Source organism: Marmota flaviventris, chromosome X, assembly GCF_047511675.1.
Source record: "Marmota flaviventris isolate mMarFla1 chromosome X, mMarFla1.hap1, whole genome shotgun sequence".
NCBI lineage: Eukaryota > Metazoa > Chordata > Mammalia > Rodentia > Sciuridae > Marmota > Marmota flaviventris.
Window position 1 is genome coordinate 91,311,526 of NC_092518.1, and position 20,186 is coordinate 91,331,711.

Genomic DNA, 20,186 nt, shown 5'->3' on the forward strand with positions numbered 1-20,186 from the left:
TGGACGAGTTGGGAAGCCATTATAATAATATAGCAAGGAAGTGCTGTCAGGCTAACCTAAAGCCATAGTAGGAAGATGGGATGGATTTTTTAAAAGAAAGTGGGGATTGGAAGAGAGAGGTTGGTGGAGGTAGGGGAAAAGGAGGTGATGAGAGAAAGTCTAAGATTATTCCAAGATACTTGGCTTCAGCAATTTGGTACACAGTAGTGCCCTTAAATAAGAGAACCTAGTAGGGAAAACATCAGTCAGGTGGGATTTCGGAGAAATGAGTTTGACTTTGGACATGTTATGTTTGGGGTTTCTGTGGACCATATACAGGGACAGGATAGTGTTTTGGTTTCTAGTCAAATATATCTAGGTTCAGATTCCAGCTCTGCCATGTGTTTAACTGTATGCTGTTAATCCAGTAAATTCCAAGGTTTTTTGTTTTGTTTTATTTTGTTTTGTTTGTACCAGGAATTGAACTCAGGGGCACTCAACCACTGAGCCTTGTCCCAGCCCTACTTTGTATTTTATTTAGAGACAAGGTCTCACTGAGTTGCTTAGCGCCTCACCCTTGCTGAAGCTGGCTTTGAACTCCTGATCCTCCTGTCTCAGCCTCCTGAGTCTCTGGAACTACAGGCATGCACCACTGAGCCTGACTAAATTTGAAGTTTTCAAGTCTGTGATTATTTCAATGAAATTGACATGGGTGCATTAAAATAGGTGAACACCAGTAATCCCAGCGGCTCAACTTCAAAGCCAGCCTCAAAAATTTAGGTAGGCCCTAAGCAATTTAGCAAGACCATGTCTCAAAATCAAAAATAAAAAAGGCTGGGGATATGGCTCAGTGGTTAACTGCCCCTGAGTTCACTCCCCAGTACCAAAAAAAAGGTTGGAAATCATAACCTAGAGCTTATATTATTATACTGATTAATATTAATATTACATAATTATATATAAATTATAATTATAATAATTATTGCATTATATTGTTATTGTATTGCATAATCATATTGTTATAATTATATGATTATATATTATGTAATTATGTATATATATTTAAAGTTTTGTACATGTTTCACATCTGAGACAATAAAACAAAATTGGCTTGGAAAGTATATTTTCTGAACCTTCATCTATAAAGTAAACATAAAGAAGTGTATTATTAATGAAAAAATAAATGATATAATATATATTAAGTATCAGTACAATACCACCAATAATATTCAAGGATGTTTGCAATAAGGTCCTTCTTCTTAACAATTTACATTAACATGCACTATTGAACAATAAGGAGTGATATTTTATTTTTAAAAATACTTTTGGAAAAAATATTTATATTTATGAAGGCATAAAATAATCTGGCTAAAGCTTTACATTAAAAAGTAACTCAATTTGAAAAATGTTGTCTTTGCATGGTGGGTGAGATGTTTATTTACTAAAGCAGGAGCTCTCTGAAAGCTCTGCTCTGAACTGAAAGTAGGCCTGATCCCAAAACAGGGAGTCTGTGGGTATATCTGGAGTAAAAAGTAAAAAAAAACAGACATTCATTTCTGCTCACTTTAACTTTTAAGGATATTAGAAAAGAATGTGGTTTGATGAGGAAGGAAATTAAAAAGGGAAGGAAAAGTAAAAGGGAAATAAGAAACTTCATATCTCTGCATTTGCTGTGTTTGCTGATTTTTTACCAGAAAGATGAGAAGAAATGATTTTCCTTATTAACATCCAAATTGGGATGGCTTTTCCCAAGGATACTTTGCAGTCTGGGCTCTGGGAAGATTGCCTCTTCCCATATTCTCCAGAGAGCTGCCTTAAGACTTAACTGCCTTTTTGTGGAAGAGAATCCCGGATTGCACTTTTTTTCTCACCCACAAGAAAAATTACTGCTTGCAGCATGCTCCCACATCTTGGGAAGGCTAAGCCAGAGACGATGCTCCTTCAGGGCAGAGTTCCTGGGCTCCAGGACTTGGCATCTGTGTATGCCGCACCCCACAGTTTTCTAAACCATATGGCCTTGAGGATTCATTCCCAAAATACCTTTTCAAGAACCCTGGTTTGTACATTGTCTCCCAACTCCTTCCTTCCTGTAAACTTGATTCCCCTTTTAATGCACTCTTTAACTCTGGGGGAACTAACTTATCATAATAAAAACAACCCTCACAAATTCCTCATAGGTATGTCATGCAGATTACTGGCCTCTTTCACCTTAGTGTTGAAGCTATGTGTTGCCAGAATATAATAAAGAGATGAAGGCTGGCCTAAAAAGGTTTTTTCCCCCCTTAAAAGAGTATAAGAAAGAAAACAACCAACAACAAACCTGTTTATAAACTGCTTGGATCTTGAAAAGGAAAAATGGTCTAGAGAGTTTCTTTGGCTTATTACAGTAATTCAATAAACAGGGTCGGCAGCGAGGGAAGGGAGAGATGCGTGGCAAAAGGAAAATGTGTGGCTTATGGAGATTTTATATTCTTTTAATATGAGCAGTTAGAGCTAGCTCAAGCGGGACAAAATTTTGAACTTCGACGAGGAATCATAGCACTGTGTGACCTTGGATAAGTCACCTCACTTGTTAGTGCTTTCATTTATTGATGTGGAAAGTGGCGAAGAAGATGTGATGTCCCGAGATCATGAGATCGCCTAAGTACACAATACCAAGCAAGGAGCTCTACTTAACTTGTCAGTTGCTGCTACTGCTGCTTCCCAGAATGAGCCGTTACTACAAAATTCCGGAAAGTTTGTTTTTTACAAATTAAAACCCTCGCTGTAAAAGGATGAGGTGCCCAACATATTTATACCTAAGGTTAACTTATTAGAACCAAAAACGCTTTAAACTTTACACAGCCAAAACACGCTTAACAAGTGGCGGGACCCACTTTGAAAGCATCCCCCACCCGTTCTCAACCAATGCATTTTGGGAAGTGTAGTTCCATGCTGAGGTCTCGTGAATACAGACAAAGGGGCAGGAAACTACAACTCCCAATAGGCGAGGAAGCGGGACTATTTCCCAGTCGGGCGGTAGCGCTGTGGGAGGGAATTGGCAATCTTGCTGCCTACGTGGGAGAGAAGGGGGGGTTGGGGGAAGTGTAGAAACCTGAACCTGAGCCGCTGCCGCCAGAGGAAGATTTGGTGGGCGGAGAAGTAAAAGGGGGAAAAGCGGGTTGTGGGTGAGGTGAAGAGGGCATATAGGTCGCTGCTCCCGGTGGGGCACAAAGTTCACCGCGATGTGGCTAAAGCCTGAGGAAGTGCTCCTGAAAAATGCGCTGAAGCTGTGGCTGATGGAAAGGTCCAACGACTACTTCGTGCTGCAACGGCGTCGAGGCTACAGGGAAGAAGGTGGAGGAGGTCTCACAGGTAAGCTGTGGCTGGCCCTATTTGCCTCAGGACTCTGTTCACTATTAGTTAAAAGGTGGTAAGGAAAACAGTTATTCGTCGCTTTCCAGATGCCCGATCCTAAACCCTGGGCGGAGGGACAGGGGTTCAGCTCCCGCCGCCACTACCACCACCTTTCCGCCACCACCACAGAGCCCTGGACGAGCAGTTGCTCTTTGGGTGGGACAAGGGAGTGGGGAACGCTTCTTTCAGAGGCGGAGAGAGAATCAGGCACCTGCCCTGTCGCTTCCTATGGGGGAGGGGGCTGATGGCTAGTGTTTAAGCTAGAACAGTCACATTTAGCCTGGTATTAGGGGCCAGTTCTCAGTTGTGGACTTAACTTTTCCCCCAAAATATATACCGATAATCACCACCTGGGGAGTTTTAAGTGTGTGTGTGTGGGAGGGGGTGGTATGGGAGCACGGGAATGGCGAGGAGAAAGAAGCGCCCCCATCGCATCCTGAGAGGTAGGCATCAAATCGGGGATTGAATTGGGGAGAGGGATGTGGAAGAGGTCGAGGCATCGGGCTCAGAATTACTGACCTCTCCCAAATTTAGCGTCCTTTACTTGTCTCCAAGTTTTCAGTCCTTGGAGCTCCTCCCAGACTGTTACAACGTCGTAATACATTTCTCTTGAGTGTTTGAAGCTGGCTCTTCTCTAAACCAAATCCATTAGAAAAATGGAAATTCAACGCTTTCTGCTTAACTCACACTGCCGTCCCCTCAATTTTTAGATTTAAAAATTAAGAACTGCTCCTTGGTCAAGTGTCTGAAGTCTCCAGAGAATGTTATTTTGAGGTCACTAGTCTTGGGCAGGGGCATTCAAACTTCTGGACGTTGGGGAGAGGAGAACTCTTTTTCATGATCATTTCTGGTCGGTATTGTGACCTTGCAGTTGGTAGACCTGGCTTAACTTAGGCAGCATGATGTACAGGAAAGAGAGAGGAATCTGAAAACCTGCATTTTAGTCCCATCCTCATCTCTTACTTGTTGGATGATATTTGTTAAATTCTTTCATTTACTCAGCCTCACAGGATCACTCTATGCTACAGTGAATGTTCAGATACAACGACTGTTAAGATTCTGTTCCCCACCTTTAAAGTGCTCATTATCTGGATAAAGGGAGAGGATGGAGTAGGAGAGGAGGAAGATCAGGCAAATTATAATTAGAATGAAATGATTGAAAAATTGAGTGAAAATTAATGGGGGATGTGACATTGATTTTCTTCTTTTGTAAAACAGTGCCTACTTCAGTTGAGAGGATAAAATGAAAGATAAAAGGTACCAAATCAATGTATGTTGTTAAAATGGTAATAAATGTGTGCTGTTATTTCCCATTTTTTAAAGCCATCTCCAAAGAGAATTCTGAGTTTCTACAGGTCATATATAGATATAGATATAGATATAGATAGAAAATCTTGCAACACCTATTTATTTTATCCAGCTTTTAAAAAAGTTCTTTTGAAAATATGGCAACAAAAATTGCCACTATAAACTTGGTAGTTTGTCATTTTCTGGTTTTTAGAAATTATGGGTGTTATTTTGCAGAAGAGTTGCCATTTAGTAGATAACAGGTATTTTCTAGATTATTTTCTAGATTAAAATTTGAGAATAAGTTTTAATTTGAAAACCAATTACTCAGTCATGTAAATTAACCATTTGGGTCCATTGATAATAGGTCAGGATATATTTGAAACAGATCTTACATCCCTCTGTTAACAGCCTCAGAGGTAGTTAGTTGTCTACTATATTTTTTAAATGTTTTCTAATTGTAGATGGACACAATACCTTTATTTGTTTCTATGTGGTGCTGAGGATCAAACCCAGTGCCTTACGGGTGCTAGGCAAGTGCTCTGCCAGTGAGCAACAACCACAGCCCCATCTACTATATTTTGATTTCCCATAATTTTACTTGACCAGAATTTTTGCTGATCTTCTGTCTATATTTACCAAATAAGTGTATTTCACTTCATACAGCTGTGTTTCTGAAAAATAATAGGTCAACCAAATGCTGAAGAATCAAGTCACAATAATATAGTGTTAGGTGGTATTTTTCTTGTTAAGTTTCCTTTATAAAATTACTACTTATTTTCTGTGTTTGAGTTTTCATTTTTCATGTCTTCTTAAACCATGGACCATTTGTATCAGTTTCTTCTCTCCATCCCACCCACCTCTTTAATCATTCCCTTCTCTCTAGTATAAGAGGAAATTTATTTGTCTGAAGAAATAAACCAAGATTTCTGTCACATGGTACATGTTATGACTAGTGATAAGCCTATTGACTTGGTGGTCAGTTTGTATCTCTGCATGATTATTTTACCCATAGTATTGACAGGATGCCTTAATTATTGCATGAGAGCTGCCATTATAAGACCATGTAAATTAAACAAAATGGACCAGAAAGGAGCAAAGAGCTATTTCTAAATTTGGTTCTTTTTGGATCAGAGCAAAAGAATATGCTTATTTTCTTGGATATTCAATTATAGTATTCTTACTTAAAATTGCACTTTACTATGTAAGTCCATATTAGAATTAGCCTCCTACAAGTTTGTGTGCCAGCATAAGCTTGCATTTGACCATGTTGTTTGCTAAAACCTAGTGATATGTTCTATCCATTTATAAAGTTAGCTGATACATTTTGTTTAATGAAGAAAAGATAATTACCATCCAGAAGTGTTAATGATTGTATTTTAAGATTTCATTTCTTTGCCATATAGTAATTGGCGATTGCCACCAGCCATGTAATGACTTTAGGTAATGGACTTAGTGAAGTTAGTTGACTCAGTTTTTTCCCCTAATAATGAAGTAGGAGCAACAGAGAACCCTAAGATGGTTATAGTAGGAGACTAGTTTAGAAGTTAGAATTTCGAGGTCCTGGGCTGGGGCTGTAGCTCAGTGGTAGAGTGCTTGCCTCACACGTGTGAGGCACAGAGTTCAATCCTCAGCACTACATAGGAAGGAAGGAAGGAAGGAATCGTGTCCATCTACAACTAAAAATATTTTTTAAAAAAGAATTTTGAGGTCCCTTTTCTAAATTTGTAAACACTTGTAGTGGGTGTCTGGTAGATAGCTGATCATTTGCCTAACTTTATCTATCTTAATTATCCTGGCTCACAGTGCAATGGAATTTTTGTGGAAACATTTATTATATATAAGGTTGTTATGCAGAAAAAGTAGTTTTCCTTCATTTAGAGAAGTAATTTACTCTTCTGGATTTTATAGTTACCTTACTGTTATCCCTTGCTTCTCCTGATTGATAAGGGTAATGACTCTTCTATGCCATTTTAATTTAGCACCTGGTTTTGTATAATTCAAATAAGGTATGCATATTTTTATTAAGCATAAATCAACAGTTTGCTCCTCTTGGCAGATGGGAACCATAACATGGGCTACATTTTATTAAGTACTCTAGTGTATGGGACTTAAGGAATATCTGCCAGTGAGGAAGCCTTAATTTGGGTAAAACTGCCCAAGGTGAGAAACTTTTTCTCTTGAAATTGTTCATACCTGAATAGTAAACAGGTTCTTGGGTGTTGGATCAATAATCCCACTCAGTAAGCTTTTTTTTTTTTTTTTTTGGTACCATGGGTTGAACCCGGGGCCACTTAACCACTGAGAAACATCCCCAGCCCTTTTTTGTATTTTATTTAGAGACAGGGTCTCACTGAGTTGTTTAGTGCCTCACTAAAATGCTAAGGCTGGCTTTGAACTCCCAATCCTCCTGTCTCAGCCTCCCAAACCAGGATTACAGGCATGCACCACCATGCCCAGCAGTAAACCTTGTTTTTTTGTGGTATAGAACAAAACTACAAAATAAAATTTATTAAAATGGAAGATTTTAAGATATTGTTTCCTTATTTCTCTTTCATTTTAGTGTACTATACTTTGAAATTAAATCATATGTAGAAACTAGAACATGATGACATTTGAAATTAGCTTTCTATTTTAAAGTGTTTGAAATAAGCTTTCCCTTTTATGGTATTTAGGCTTCACAAATCAACTGTGTAAACTATTTGTTATAAATATATACATAGTAAACAATAAGTAGCCTTTTATAAAACTCCTCCTGATCATCCCTTGAAAATATAAATATTTTCTTCTGTTTTCCCCACCCTCCAACTGGAGTCCGGCTCTGAAAATGTTGGCATTAAGTATGTATTAGCAAAATATCCCTGTATTCCATGTTCACAAAGGAACCCTCTTATAAAATATCTGTTGCCCAAATGGTGGGCATGGCATTTTATATTAGGTAAGGAAAGATCTACTGCCCAACACACACACACACACACACATACACACACACACACACACACACACAAATAAATTAATAAATTATCATTTTGACTTGTTTGAAAGAAAATCCCACAGGGCAACCCCTAGGGAAGGCAAATCACTTTGTATGTTCCTCTACCTCCCAAGAACATCAAATTTTAAAATTGTCTTTAAGGGTATAAAAAAAAGGGAATCTCCTGAAAGCAGAAGGGAGAATAGTAGAGTAGAAGCAGGGGATCAAGGGGGAGGGAGGAGGGGAGGAAAAGGGGAAGAACTGGGGAACAAAGTTTCCAAATTATGCTATGTGCATGTGTGACTATATCCCAGTGCATTCCAAATTTATATATAACTGTAAGGTACCAATTAAAAATAAATAAATTGAAGGAAGATCAATAAAGCAGAGTACAGGGATCAGGGGATAGTAATGGGAATTAAAATGGAGAAAACTATGTTCTATGCATTTATGAATATGTTAAAATGAACCCCTCTATTATGTATAACTACAGTGCACTAAAAATAAATTTTAAAAATACCTTGAATTATCTCTTTCAATCAGAATGGGCAGCCTTATAGGAAACTTTGAGAAATGAAGAATGGTTGGTATCACTACTTTTTAGTCTTTTTTAAAGTCAGAATGAAATCTACTTGATTAGTTTTCTGATTACATTATAAATCTCTTACTCCCCCACAAACCTTTTGCACACAGTCTACATAGTTATGACTTTAACTCTTGAGGTTTGAGGATTCATGGCCCTAAGCTGAACTGGAGTAGTAGTTTCAATCTATGCATAAGGATGGAATGGACCCCATGGCAAAAAGGGGAGCTGGGTGCAGTGGCACACACCTGTAATCTACTCTACTATTCTCCCTCAGCTCAGGAGGCTGAGGTAGGAGGATCATGAGATCAAAGCCAGCCTCGGCAAAAGTGAGGCACTAAGAAACTCAGTGAGATCCTATCTCTAAATAAAATCCAAAATAGGACTGGGGATGTGGCTCTGTGATCAAGTGCTCCTGAGTTCAATCTCTGGTACTCCCCAAAGAAAAACAGGGGAGAGGAAAGTTTGAGAGACTGTATCAATGGGTACCTAAAAAGGCATGGGGCTTTATAAGTAGGCAGTCAATAACCCTTCCACTACCACCAAGGAAGTATGACTGTATTGATCATCCTTCATTTCTTCAAACCTCCCACAGGCCTTTTTCATTCAAGTAGATCTTTAAAAATAAGTTTTTTCCTTATTACTGGGATCAAGGCCATCCCAGAGAGGGAGAGGAGCACAGTATGATTTGCCCTCCTTTGATGTTGTCTTTGGAATTTTCTTTTTTAACAATTCAACTGTAAGCTAATATCCATAAATGCACAAATGGACTACCAAATCCAATGACTTCACTTACCCCATAAGCTCTGCTTCTTTTATCTTCCTTGATTCATTAATATTTTTAAAATATTAAAGATTCTTTAATATTTTTATGATCTCTTTTCAGCCGTGTCTATAGTTTAGATATGAAGTCTCAAAGACTCATATGTTATAGGCTTGGTCCCTAGTGCAGAAATATTCAGAGGTGGGGCTTTTAGGAAATGAAAGGTTCATGAGGGTTCTAACCTCATCAGTAGATTAATCCACTTGATGGATTAATAATTTGAATGGACTGTTGTGATGGAAACTGTAGGACAAGAGACATAGATGGAGGAATTAGGTCATTTGGGCTGTGCCCTGGAAGAGTAATTTCTTGTGATTTACACCCTAGTGCTTCCTGGCTGCCATTGGGCAGAACAGCTTTTCTCTATCACATCCTTCTACTATGATGTTTCTTCCTTGAAGCCAGCCAATCATGGACTGAAACCTTTCATTTCCTAAAAGCCCCACCTCTGAACATTGCTGTACTGGGGACCAAGCCTATAACACATGAGTATTTGAGACTTCATATCTAAACCATAGACACGGCTGAAAAGAGATCATAAAAATATTAAAGAATCTTTAATATTTTAAAAATATTAATGAATCAAAGAAAATAAAAGCAGCAGGCTTATGGGGTAAGTGAAGTCATTGAATTTGGTAGTACATTTGTGCATTTATGGATATTAGCTTCCAGTTGAATTGTTAAAAAGAAAACTCCAAAGGTAACATCAAAAGAGGGCAAATCATACTGTGCTCCTCTCCCTCTCTGGGATGGCCTTGATTCCAGTAATAAGAAAAAAATATCTTTAAGATCTATTTGAATGAAAAAGGACAGGCTTGCAGGAGGTTTTGAGAAATGAAGGATGATCAATACAGTCATACTTCCTTGGTGGTAGTGGAAGGGTTATTGACTGCCTACTTATAAACCCCCTTTGAAACTGAGCTAAAAATAAAACTGTCTTCCTTTACATTGTTTACATCAGGATTTTGGTCATAGTGATGAAACGCTAACACAGCTGTGATTGTTTTGTGAAAGTTTAGTTTCTTCACCTGCAAAATGAGGATAACATTGTCTTCTCTACCTCCAGACCATTGTTATATTGGCCCAGTGAGTTTTGACACCTATAAGCACCTATTTGACATTCATTTATATATTAATAAAATTATAAGATTTTTAGTGCCATTTTATGGCTGGAAGGAGGATGTGTGTGTGTGTGTGTGTGTGGGTGTGTGTGTGTGGGTGTGGGTGTGTGTGTTTACACATGGCATTGTCTCTAGTAATTATTTTTCTCATGGTATATATAGAAATTAATTTGGAGTTACATTGAGTAGGTCCAAGATGTAAGGATATCACTGCAAACACAAAATTGTGATAGTTAATCATTGAAGAATTTTGGTACTGTAGTATTTATGCATGTGCATATATATTTTACAAATCAAGATAATGTACAAGAATTAGAATATCAAGATAGCATTTCCTTTTGATCATATTGTTCAAACCTAGAAGTACTCAAACAGTACTTCTACAAATGTAAGCATTACTTGTTTTGCTGAATGGTAATAAAGAATACACATAACTTTGGTTACCCTATTAGTATTTTTCAAAACAGTACTTGAAGAAGAAATACCCGTCCAAGTGATGAAAGCCTCATACTACTTTGTGGATAGTTGTGGAAGAACTATGGTTATAAAGTAAGCTGAAAATAAGAGTAAAAGGCACATTGCTATAAGCTATCACAGATTTTATATTGCCTTTATCTTAGAAAGTTTGCCTAATTTTCTTCCTTTTGCCACTGCTATATAAGTAAAAGAAGTAATGCAATATGTTCAGTTAACAGGTACTTACTAAATGCCTTCTAAAAGTCAAGGACCGTTTTAGGTACTGGAGACAAAGCAATGAAGAAAACAAAATCCCTTCTCCAATGGGTGTATCATTCTTGTTGAGGGAGGCATATGTTTGTGATATGACATATGATATGACTGGTGGAGTTAAGCAAAATGAAGAAGAGAATAAGTTATCCTTATAGAGATGGGTTGGAGTGGTGTTTTATATAAATTGATCTGGGAAGGCATCCTAAGGTAACCTATGAGTGGATACCAGAGACACTATAGTATATGAACCAAACACATATTTGGGAACAGAGTAAATACAGGTAATTCTAGGAATTTTGCTGTGAAGGGATGCAGAGCAATAGAGTGGTAGCTGGCCATTTTTTTCTGGGTATGAGTAAAACATCTATTTTTTCAGAGTTTATTATAGGACAGACAGTTGATAAGCAAGTACATAAATATATTATTATTAGAGTAGTCAATAATAATATGAGCCTGTGGGTTGTTTTCTCTTGGTGGTGGGGATTATGCATGAATAAGGAAATGTGAGAAACCTCCAAAGCAGTTTTCCAAAGCCAACTCAAGTATAATGAATGCTAAGGTCCTGTTAAAAGATACAAAAATTTTTCTAAAAACTGTAATTAATGGGGCTGGGGTTGTGGCTCAGTGGTAGAGTACTTGCCTAGCATATGTGTGGCACTGGGTTGAATTCTCAGTACCACATATAAACAAATGAATAAAATAAAGATCTATCAACAACTTTAAAAAAACTGTGATTAATAACAAAAGGTGGGCCTGGGGATTTAGCTCAGTAGTAGAATGCTTGCTTAGCATGTGAGAGGCTCTGAGTTCATTCCCCAGCACTGAAATAAAGGTATACAGGTGGCAGAATTCCAGCATGGCATCTGTGGAACCTCTTGCCAAAAACTAGTTTGGATTTTTTAAATTAAATCATCCATCTATTAGTGCTAACAATATCTGGGAAGTGATTTGGTAGAGAGAATGGGGGAGGACATTCTAAGTGGGAGGAATAACATGATAGTACAAAAGCAAAAGACAACAGTTGTTGGGAGCACAGCAAGTATTCCAGATTGGTTTATTTGAGGTTGAAAATACAGACTCAAGATATAATGCACATGACAACTAGAAAAGGGCTGTTGAAGAGTCACATCCATATTTATTCCACAGAAAGACCTGAATTAAAGGGACCTAATATATAAACCTTTTTTTTTCTTGGTTTTCTCAGCTCTTTCAACCCAAATCTACATTATTGTTTTTTCTCCCTTACTCTAGTGCAAAGAAGTGAAGTTTAAACACAAGAGATAATCACACTTTTTGTGTGTGTGTGGTGCTGAGGCTTGAACCCAGGGCCTCACACATGTGAGGCAAGCTCTCTAACACTAATTATTGAGCTACATCCCACACTCAGTAATCACTTCTTCTGGTTTTTATTATTATCTTAGTTGTCCTCTTGTTTTAAACTAATCAAAATTATGGTCTGATTTAGTTCTTCTAAATCATGTTGCAAAGCAGTACACTGTAAGTTTATTCATTTGCTGCCATGCATTTTGCTTTGCACTTAGGAATTCAGGTGTTGTGTTTTCTTTAATTTTCTGAGGGTTACTATTTTTGTACATTGGTGCATAAGTCTTGAAGTGTAAGGCCTTGCTGTAAGTAAAGACAGTAACAATTTTCCTACATTTTAATATTAAGAAGTTATGTAGCTAGGATTGATGGAGCATTCATTTCTTCTTTATTTTTCCTACAAATCATTGTAGTTTTCAGTTTTCTTCAGTTGCCTCTTAGTAACTAAAGGTCACTAGTTGCTTCCCTAAAAAAAATTCTAAATCCTTTAATGAACAAATATTATTTCAGTTAAGGAAGTGTGTGTGTGTGTGTGTGTGTGTTTACTCCAGTTTTCAAGGAGATTGAAAACAGGATGATTGAAAACAGGATGAAAAAAATTATTTTTATTAACTGTTTTCCAAAGCTCTTAGTATAAAGTTGGCAGCTTCCAAAATGTCAACTGTGGCTATTGGATTATTTTAAAATAAACATTCACAGTCCTGTTTTAAAGACTTAGATCTGGTATCAAAAGTAATAGAATCAGAAAAACTCACAACCTCTGTTGAGTGCACTACTTTCTCTTATTTGATTATATTTCTTACTAAGTATATTGGCAGATGACTAATTAGTGTGTTCATTAATATTTAATGAAGTTGAGATTATAAAAAATTCAGTAAAGGAGTACTGGTTTGACTTTGTAAGCATGAAAACTTACGACGAGATAAATTTTATCTGCTGTAAGGTTCTAGCAGTTATTACTATGGCCAAAATTTGTAATTGAACATTTTACTTAGAATGAAATAAATCTTGTTTGTACTTAGGAAGTTCATTTACATGACTCCTTTGCATCTACAGCAGTATTGTTTTACACTATGCCCTCAATCTAGTTTACAAACAGAAAGAGCCACTTGTCAAACTAAATTACACTTTAGTTTGTGTACTAAAGTAGCACATTGACAGTGAACACAGCATCTTCAAGCTGTGACTGTTTTTTTCTTCTACTTTTGTTTTTATTTGATTTTTACTGATTTTTTTCAAGCTATGGTTTTTAAATGGTGTCTGCTTCAATACAAAGCTCTTGGTCCTTCTTGTTCATCATTATCATTGGTCTCCAGCACAAAAGAAATGTTTACAAATTTGCAAATGTCCCAGAGTAAAGTGGACAATTAATGCCATAGAATTGTATTCTGCCATAGAATAGTAACACTGGCTGCATGGTAGATTCATCTGAGGACCTTTTAAACCAAAATAGAGTATTTATGGATGAAATGATATTATGTCTGAGGTTTTATTTAAAATACTCCAGAAGGAATAAATGAAAGTGTTGATAATTATTAAAGCACGTGATAGGTACATAGAAGTTCTACCATGTAATTAAATTTTTATGTTTGAAAATTTTGTAATACAAAATTAAGGATAAAATAGTATATACAGGTCCTATCTCATATCAATTAAATCAGAATTTGGGGGCTTCAGTATTTTTAAAACTTAAGTTTTAAAAACTCCTCCAAATGATTCCATTTTCTAGTTTAGATTGATAATCACTATCTTGGAAGATAAAAAAATCAAGATTCAGAAAGCTGGATAGGGCTGGGATTGTGGCTCAGCGGTAGAGTGCTCGTCTAGCATGTGCAAGGCACTGGGTTCGATCCTCAGCACCACATAAAAATAAATAAATATTGTATTGTGTTCAACTACAACTAAAAAGTAAATATTTTAAAAAAATTTAAAAAAGAGCTGGACAAATTGGAATGTTCAGCTGAAATTGGTAAGATAAAATTTAAATGGGGTACATGTAAACTGCATTTTAGTTTTTCATAAAAAGTTGTCAGAACAGATCAGAATACCTAGGTTGGTGCTTATGTTTATCAAAAGGGTCAAAGTATCTCTGATCACAGTTTTAGTATGATAATATGAGGTAGTGGCCAATAAATCTAGTATAATAATCTTAGACTGTATTAGAAGAACTATGGAGCCCACAGTATAAAACACCTGTTTTTGTTCAGACCTTATCTGATATTCAGGTTTGAATGACACATTTTAAAAGAACCTTTGACAAACAAGTACATTAAGAGAATAGTGTAAGAAATAATAAGAGACGTGGACAATCTCATAATCAGTTAAAAGAGCCTGATATATTGTACACTAGAAGAAAAGAATAAGAGAAAATAGGATATCTATATTCATAATATTTGAAGATCTATTACATTCAATAGAGTATGTTTTGTATTATCCTGAGGTTGCAACGAAAAAGAATTTTATTTATCTTAGCAAAAGCCTTCCTTTTCCTTTTTATTTATTTATTTTGACAAGTAAACATGGCTGGCTTTGTTTTTCTATCAAGTGTTAAAAAGTATCTATTGTAAAATTTTCAAAAATTATGTATAAATACAAAAAGTATTGATCACCCATGATCTCAATGCCCAGAGAAAACTGACTAATCAGGCCTGGCTAGCTAATGTGTGAGGCCCACTGCAAAATGAAAATTAAATCTCCTTGTTCAAAAATTAAAGACTTTTGTCAGGCATGGTGGCATACACCTGTAATCCCAGCTACTTAAGATGCTGAATCAGGAAAATTGCAAGTTTGAGGTCAGTATGGTGAAACTTAGTAAGACCCTGTCTCATAAAATAAAATATGCAGGAGTTGTAGCTCAGTAGTAGAACTCCCCTTGGGCTCAATCCCCAGTACCACACACACAAAAAAAAATTAAGAATTTCAGGACAGTAACAACAGAGCATTAAGCCATGTACAAGGTCCTTCTCAGCACTGGGTCCTATGCATAAATCATAAGCCCTAGAAGTTATCATATTTTGATATATAAATATTTCCATATTTTTGAAAGGACTTTCTAATTAATAGAAATGCTCACCAGTGTCATAGGCTGCCTTGGGAGATGTAAAGTCTGGAGTTACTCAAGGATAAAGCTAAACTTTCTGTCAGGGATGCTGTAGAAGAAATGAATGTGATGAAGGTTGGATTACATGACCTGTTGGCATATTTTTTTTCTCCAAAGTCTACAGTTCTTTATCCAGCCTAAAAAATGGTGCTTGAACAATAATCATTGTTTGTAAAAAAAAAAAAAAGGTGCCAAATATTTTAAGAAACATAGAACCTGTATTTTTGTTATGTTTCTGTGACATTTAATAAAAAGTATTTCACATCAATTATGGGGGTGAGTTTCCTCAAGAAGGTGGTGGTTTTAGTCAGATTTTGTGTCTCTGATCAAAATACCTGTCAAGGATAAATTAAAGGAGGGAAGGTTTATTTGGGGGCTACAGTTTCAGAGGTCTTGGTCCTTTGACTCAATTGCTCTGGGCCCAAAATGAGGCAAAGCATTATGGGGGAAGAGTCCAGTGGAGGAAAGCTACTTAGCTTATGGCAGGGTTAGGAAGCAGAGAGGGGTGGGTGGAAGGGGCCATAGGGAGATGCACCCTTTCAGGACATGTCCCCATGACACACCTTCTCCAGCCCAACTGCCTACAGTTACCATTCAAACTAGGATGGCGTGATTAGGTTATAGCTCTCATAATCTAATCACGTTGCTTCTTAATATTCCTGTGTTAACACAGGAGCTTTTGGAGGACCCCTCATATTCCAGTCATAACAGTGGGTGTCACTTGTATGGCAAGATGCTACCAAAGCTTCATAGACCTTTACCAGGATCTAGAGCATTGATTGCTACCTTACTTAGTTATAGTCAAAGGCTGATTTTAATTGATATTTTTAAAATCTCTTGTTCTGTTATGCAGTGGACAGACAGTATCTATACTCTTCCCAATTCAGTATAGCCATAGGATTTCCCAGGTGCAGGCTGGTTCGTGACCTTGAATAATCAGGTTGTTAGATGATAAACCTCTCTGTATATGGAAAAGCAACCCAAAGTTGTCTGCTTATCTTCTTGTACTTTTATAACAATATTGGCACATATTAATTCCTGAATGACTTGCAGAGACTTGATGATGATTACAGCTTAATGAGCTGGAAGTGTTCCCTGAGTGACTGTAATTGTATTCTTATGCTAGCTTCCAAATTATTTGTTGCATAGTTTATATTAACTGCCTACTTTCATGCACTTACAAAAACTGAACATTTTCCTTTTTTACATAGTATAATGCCCATATAATCTTGTAAACATTTCTGCTGCAAAAAAAATGGCCTTTCTTGCCAGTGATTTTGACCACCTTATCCTCAGTCTCAAAACTTATCAGAGTACTAATTGTTATATCACTCAGGAATGATTCCATGCCTCTTCTTTCTTTCCGCTGTCTCCTCACACTTCCACACTGCCACTGTTATCTTTCACCTGAGCCAAATTTTTATTTACCCCCTTTGTTTTTTCTCCTATTCTTCTAATACTACTTTTTACAGTATGTGTGAATACAGAAATAGGTGTGAGCTAGTTTTGTTACAAATCTTGTAAAATAAATAAATAAATGGTTTTCCTTATAAATTTGAAATTTTCTTTTTGAAACCTTTTTTTAGAATTTAAATTCTTGGAAGAGAAAATTATCAACAGCTAAAACTGTCCAGCTTTAATTTGAAATTATAATTCCTTTATATTGACAATTTTGTCTATATATTTATATACACATTTATTTATACACACTTGGTTCTATTTTTCAACCTGGAGACATTTACCTCTTTTAGCTTTCTTTCATCATCACTCTTTTATCTTACTTTTTAATGTTTTCACTCTCTTGCCTTCTTGTTGAGAACATTCTCCTTTTCTCCATTTCTTGACACTCCATTCCAAACACTTTCTCTTAGGACACTGTCCATATATGTTAAGTCCCATTTGTCTTTTCCTTGATCAAATCTCCAGTTTCTCTCAGTCACTACTTAACCACTGAAAGTGATAAGGTTATATTTCCTTTTATCCCCAAATCCTTCAATAATTCTCTCATTATTAATTGAAGTATCATCATTTCCTCTGTCCTGCCTCCTCATTCCTGTTTTCTCTTCCCCAAATCTTCCTTTTCTATAATACTTGTTTGGGTCTTCTGATTTCTGTTTTATAAACAAAATTTTCAGTTCATAATTTCACTTTCTTTTTTTCTTTTCTTTTTGCAGCGCTGAGGATTCAACCCAGGGCCTTCTGTATGCTGGGCCAGAGCTATAGCATTGAGCTACATCTCCAGCCCATATCCTAACTTTTTATTATCACATAACTTCTTTTCTATATCATCTATATGTTGCCATTTCAAGTGTTTTCTCTCTTGATACTTTGTCCCATTCTCAAAATACTCTGTCAGATTTCTAACTCATAGTATGCTATATTTGTGACCCATTTTCACTTTTAAAAAAATCTATTCCTATATCCACTCTTTCTGATCTTTTTAGCTGAGCCAAATTTCCCTTTATCTCTTTGTTTATCTTCGAATCCTGTAATTTACTTTCCTCTATGCTTATAATAACTTTCTATCTCACATCTATCAACCTACATATATTCTCATTTAAAGTTTACTTGAAATCTTAACTCTGCTTAAGTGGGAAAAGAGCCCAAAGCCTGATTTATATATTTTTTCAAAAATCTGTATGCTAAATTAAAGGGAAATACCTCATGGAGTAAAATCAAAATCCAAAAATCAAAGCTTCTGGGAAAGAAAGTAGATTTAATGAGTCAAGGCCATCCCATTGATAGAGTTAAGTGAACAAACTATGTCCTTATTGTGCCCAGCATATGTTGAAAGTTAAGGATACAGACTCAGAGGTAGAAAACATGGTTATTGTCCCCAGACCTAATAATCTAGATAAGGAGAAACAAATAATTATACATGAAACATTTAGAAAGTAGTTGTAATAACCAGTCTAATTACCTAATGCTAGGTTGTATAGTGTGGAACTGAAGTGTTATAAGTGTTCAGAGAAAAGGAAAGCATTAGTGCTTGGGGTTGCTAATGAAGATTTCATGTGGGAAGTGTGTCTTAAAGAAAATATAGAATTTGGATTAGCTGTACTTGAATAGAAGAATTTTGTTAGCATTACTTAGTAAAAAGATAATTGTTTAGCAAAGACCCTAGGGGGGAAATTAGCTATTAGTTTAAGAAAATATCAAACTTTGTTCTAGGAAGTAGCAGGAAATATAATTAGATAATTAAAGTTGGACTAATTGAGTAAGAGCCTTGAATTCCAAATAGAGGAATTACAAAATGTTAAAAAGAAAATCCCTTCATTAAAGTATTGTTAATCAAGGTTTTGTCTTATTTAAATATTTAAGATTTTCTTAAATAATAATACATTTAACTAATATTGAGTGCTTTGCTGTGTGCTAAGCATTGTCCTAAGTGCTTTATATGTAATAATTCACTTAATCTTTACAGCAACCATTTGTGGTAGGTTTTCTTTACTCTCCTTATTTTATAAATGTGGATAAATGCAGGTACTCAAGTGGACACAAGTGACAGAGGCAGGATTCATATACAGGTAGTCCGTGGTGCCCAATTTTATATTCTTACCTATTATACAAACAACCTTGTGGAGGAGGTGTATATAAATGCTGCAGATACATTATGAGAATTGGACAATTGAACTGAACTTACTCACTAATTGAAAGATATTTTTCTCAAACACTACTCATATTAGAACATGATAATCTTTTCATCCCAAATATATTTTTTTCTTTAAAAACATTATTAAAAGGCTCTTTGGGCTAGAAAAGTTGAAAAACAAATTCATTAGTTTTGTCACATGAAGTGGTATTGATTTTATTTGTCTCTTGGAAAGTTTAGTTTCAGCAATCTTTCTATTACAACAGGGCTTCTGGTTGGGACTCTTGATTCAGTCTTGGACTCTACTGCTAAAGTAGCTCCATTTCGCATCTTACACCAGACACCAGATTCTCAAGTTTACTTGTCAATTGCATGTGGTGAGTATGATTTTTAAAATGTATTACTCAAATTGAGTAAGGATACTAAAAAAACTGAATGTTCAAATTTATTTCTACTCCTCAATTGTTTTGAGATTTAGAAATTAGTTAAATGTGCAAATCTGCTTTGGGAGAGTATTAAGATCTCTGTTTATTTAAGGATAAGAGAATACTAGGAATTTTTAAATCTAGTGATGTTAATCCCCAGCACTGCAAAAAGGAAAAAAAAAAATCGAGTGATGTAAGAAACTAGAAGCATGTTATCCAACAGTGCTGATTCTGAGCAGATTTTGGTCAGTACTACTGCTGGATGATTCATTTTTTCAAGTTATTTCTGCTTCATTCAACTGTTAGAAAGAAGGAACCTTCCCTGTGAAATATTTATTTCATATATTTCATTTCTAATAACTCAAATGAGGAAAATGTGAAGTTAAATGTGATCCCAAAACTTAAAGCTTGTCCCATAAAGAAGTAGAAGACTGAAAAATTGAACCTTTTTTTTTTATTCATACACCTACTTTCTCAAAAAAGGCATCATATCCTTAAAATGTGAATATTCTTTCCTGCTACATATTCTTTCATGCTGGGGTAGTTCAGATGTTTCCACATGTATATTGTGGGTAGGAAAGGAATTGTGATAATTCTTTTTAATAAAACAAGTCAAAATAAGTTTTTAAATACCCACAGTGACAGTTTGTTCTTGTTTTTTGATGCTATTGTATTGCTGGTCCAAATTAGAATCTCAGATTTCTAGATTTATGGCCTTTTTATGTTGAAGTACTGCCTTTTTTCTTTTTCTCTTTTACTCTTCTCTTCTAATATAGATATACTTTTAAAAAGCAAAAGATATGAATTTCTAGACATGTCATATGTATGAATATACAACGTATAATTAATTTTTG

At 35.9% G+C, this 20,186-nt stretch overlaps 1 protein-coding gene across 3 annotated transcripts in view; it reads left to right on the forward strand.

The window, feature by feature from the left end:
* The first annotated feature begins 3,096 nt into the window (after positions 1-3,096).
* Positions 3,097-20,186, forward strand: part of Tbc1d8b (TBC1 domain family member 8B) — a 64,670-nt gene continuing 47,580 nt past the window's right edge. For all 3 annotated transcript variants that reach the window (XM_027932494.3, XM_071606447.1, XM_071606446.1), the window contains exons 1-2: positions 3,097-3,333; positions 19,174-19,284. In XM_027932494.3, coding sequence (XP_027788295.2) covers positions 3,204-3,333; positions 19,174-19,284 — 241 coding nt within the window. In that variant the 5' untranslated portion in view covers positions 3,097-3,203. The remainder of the gene's footprint in view (positions 3,334-19,173; positions 19,285-20,186) is intronic.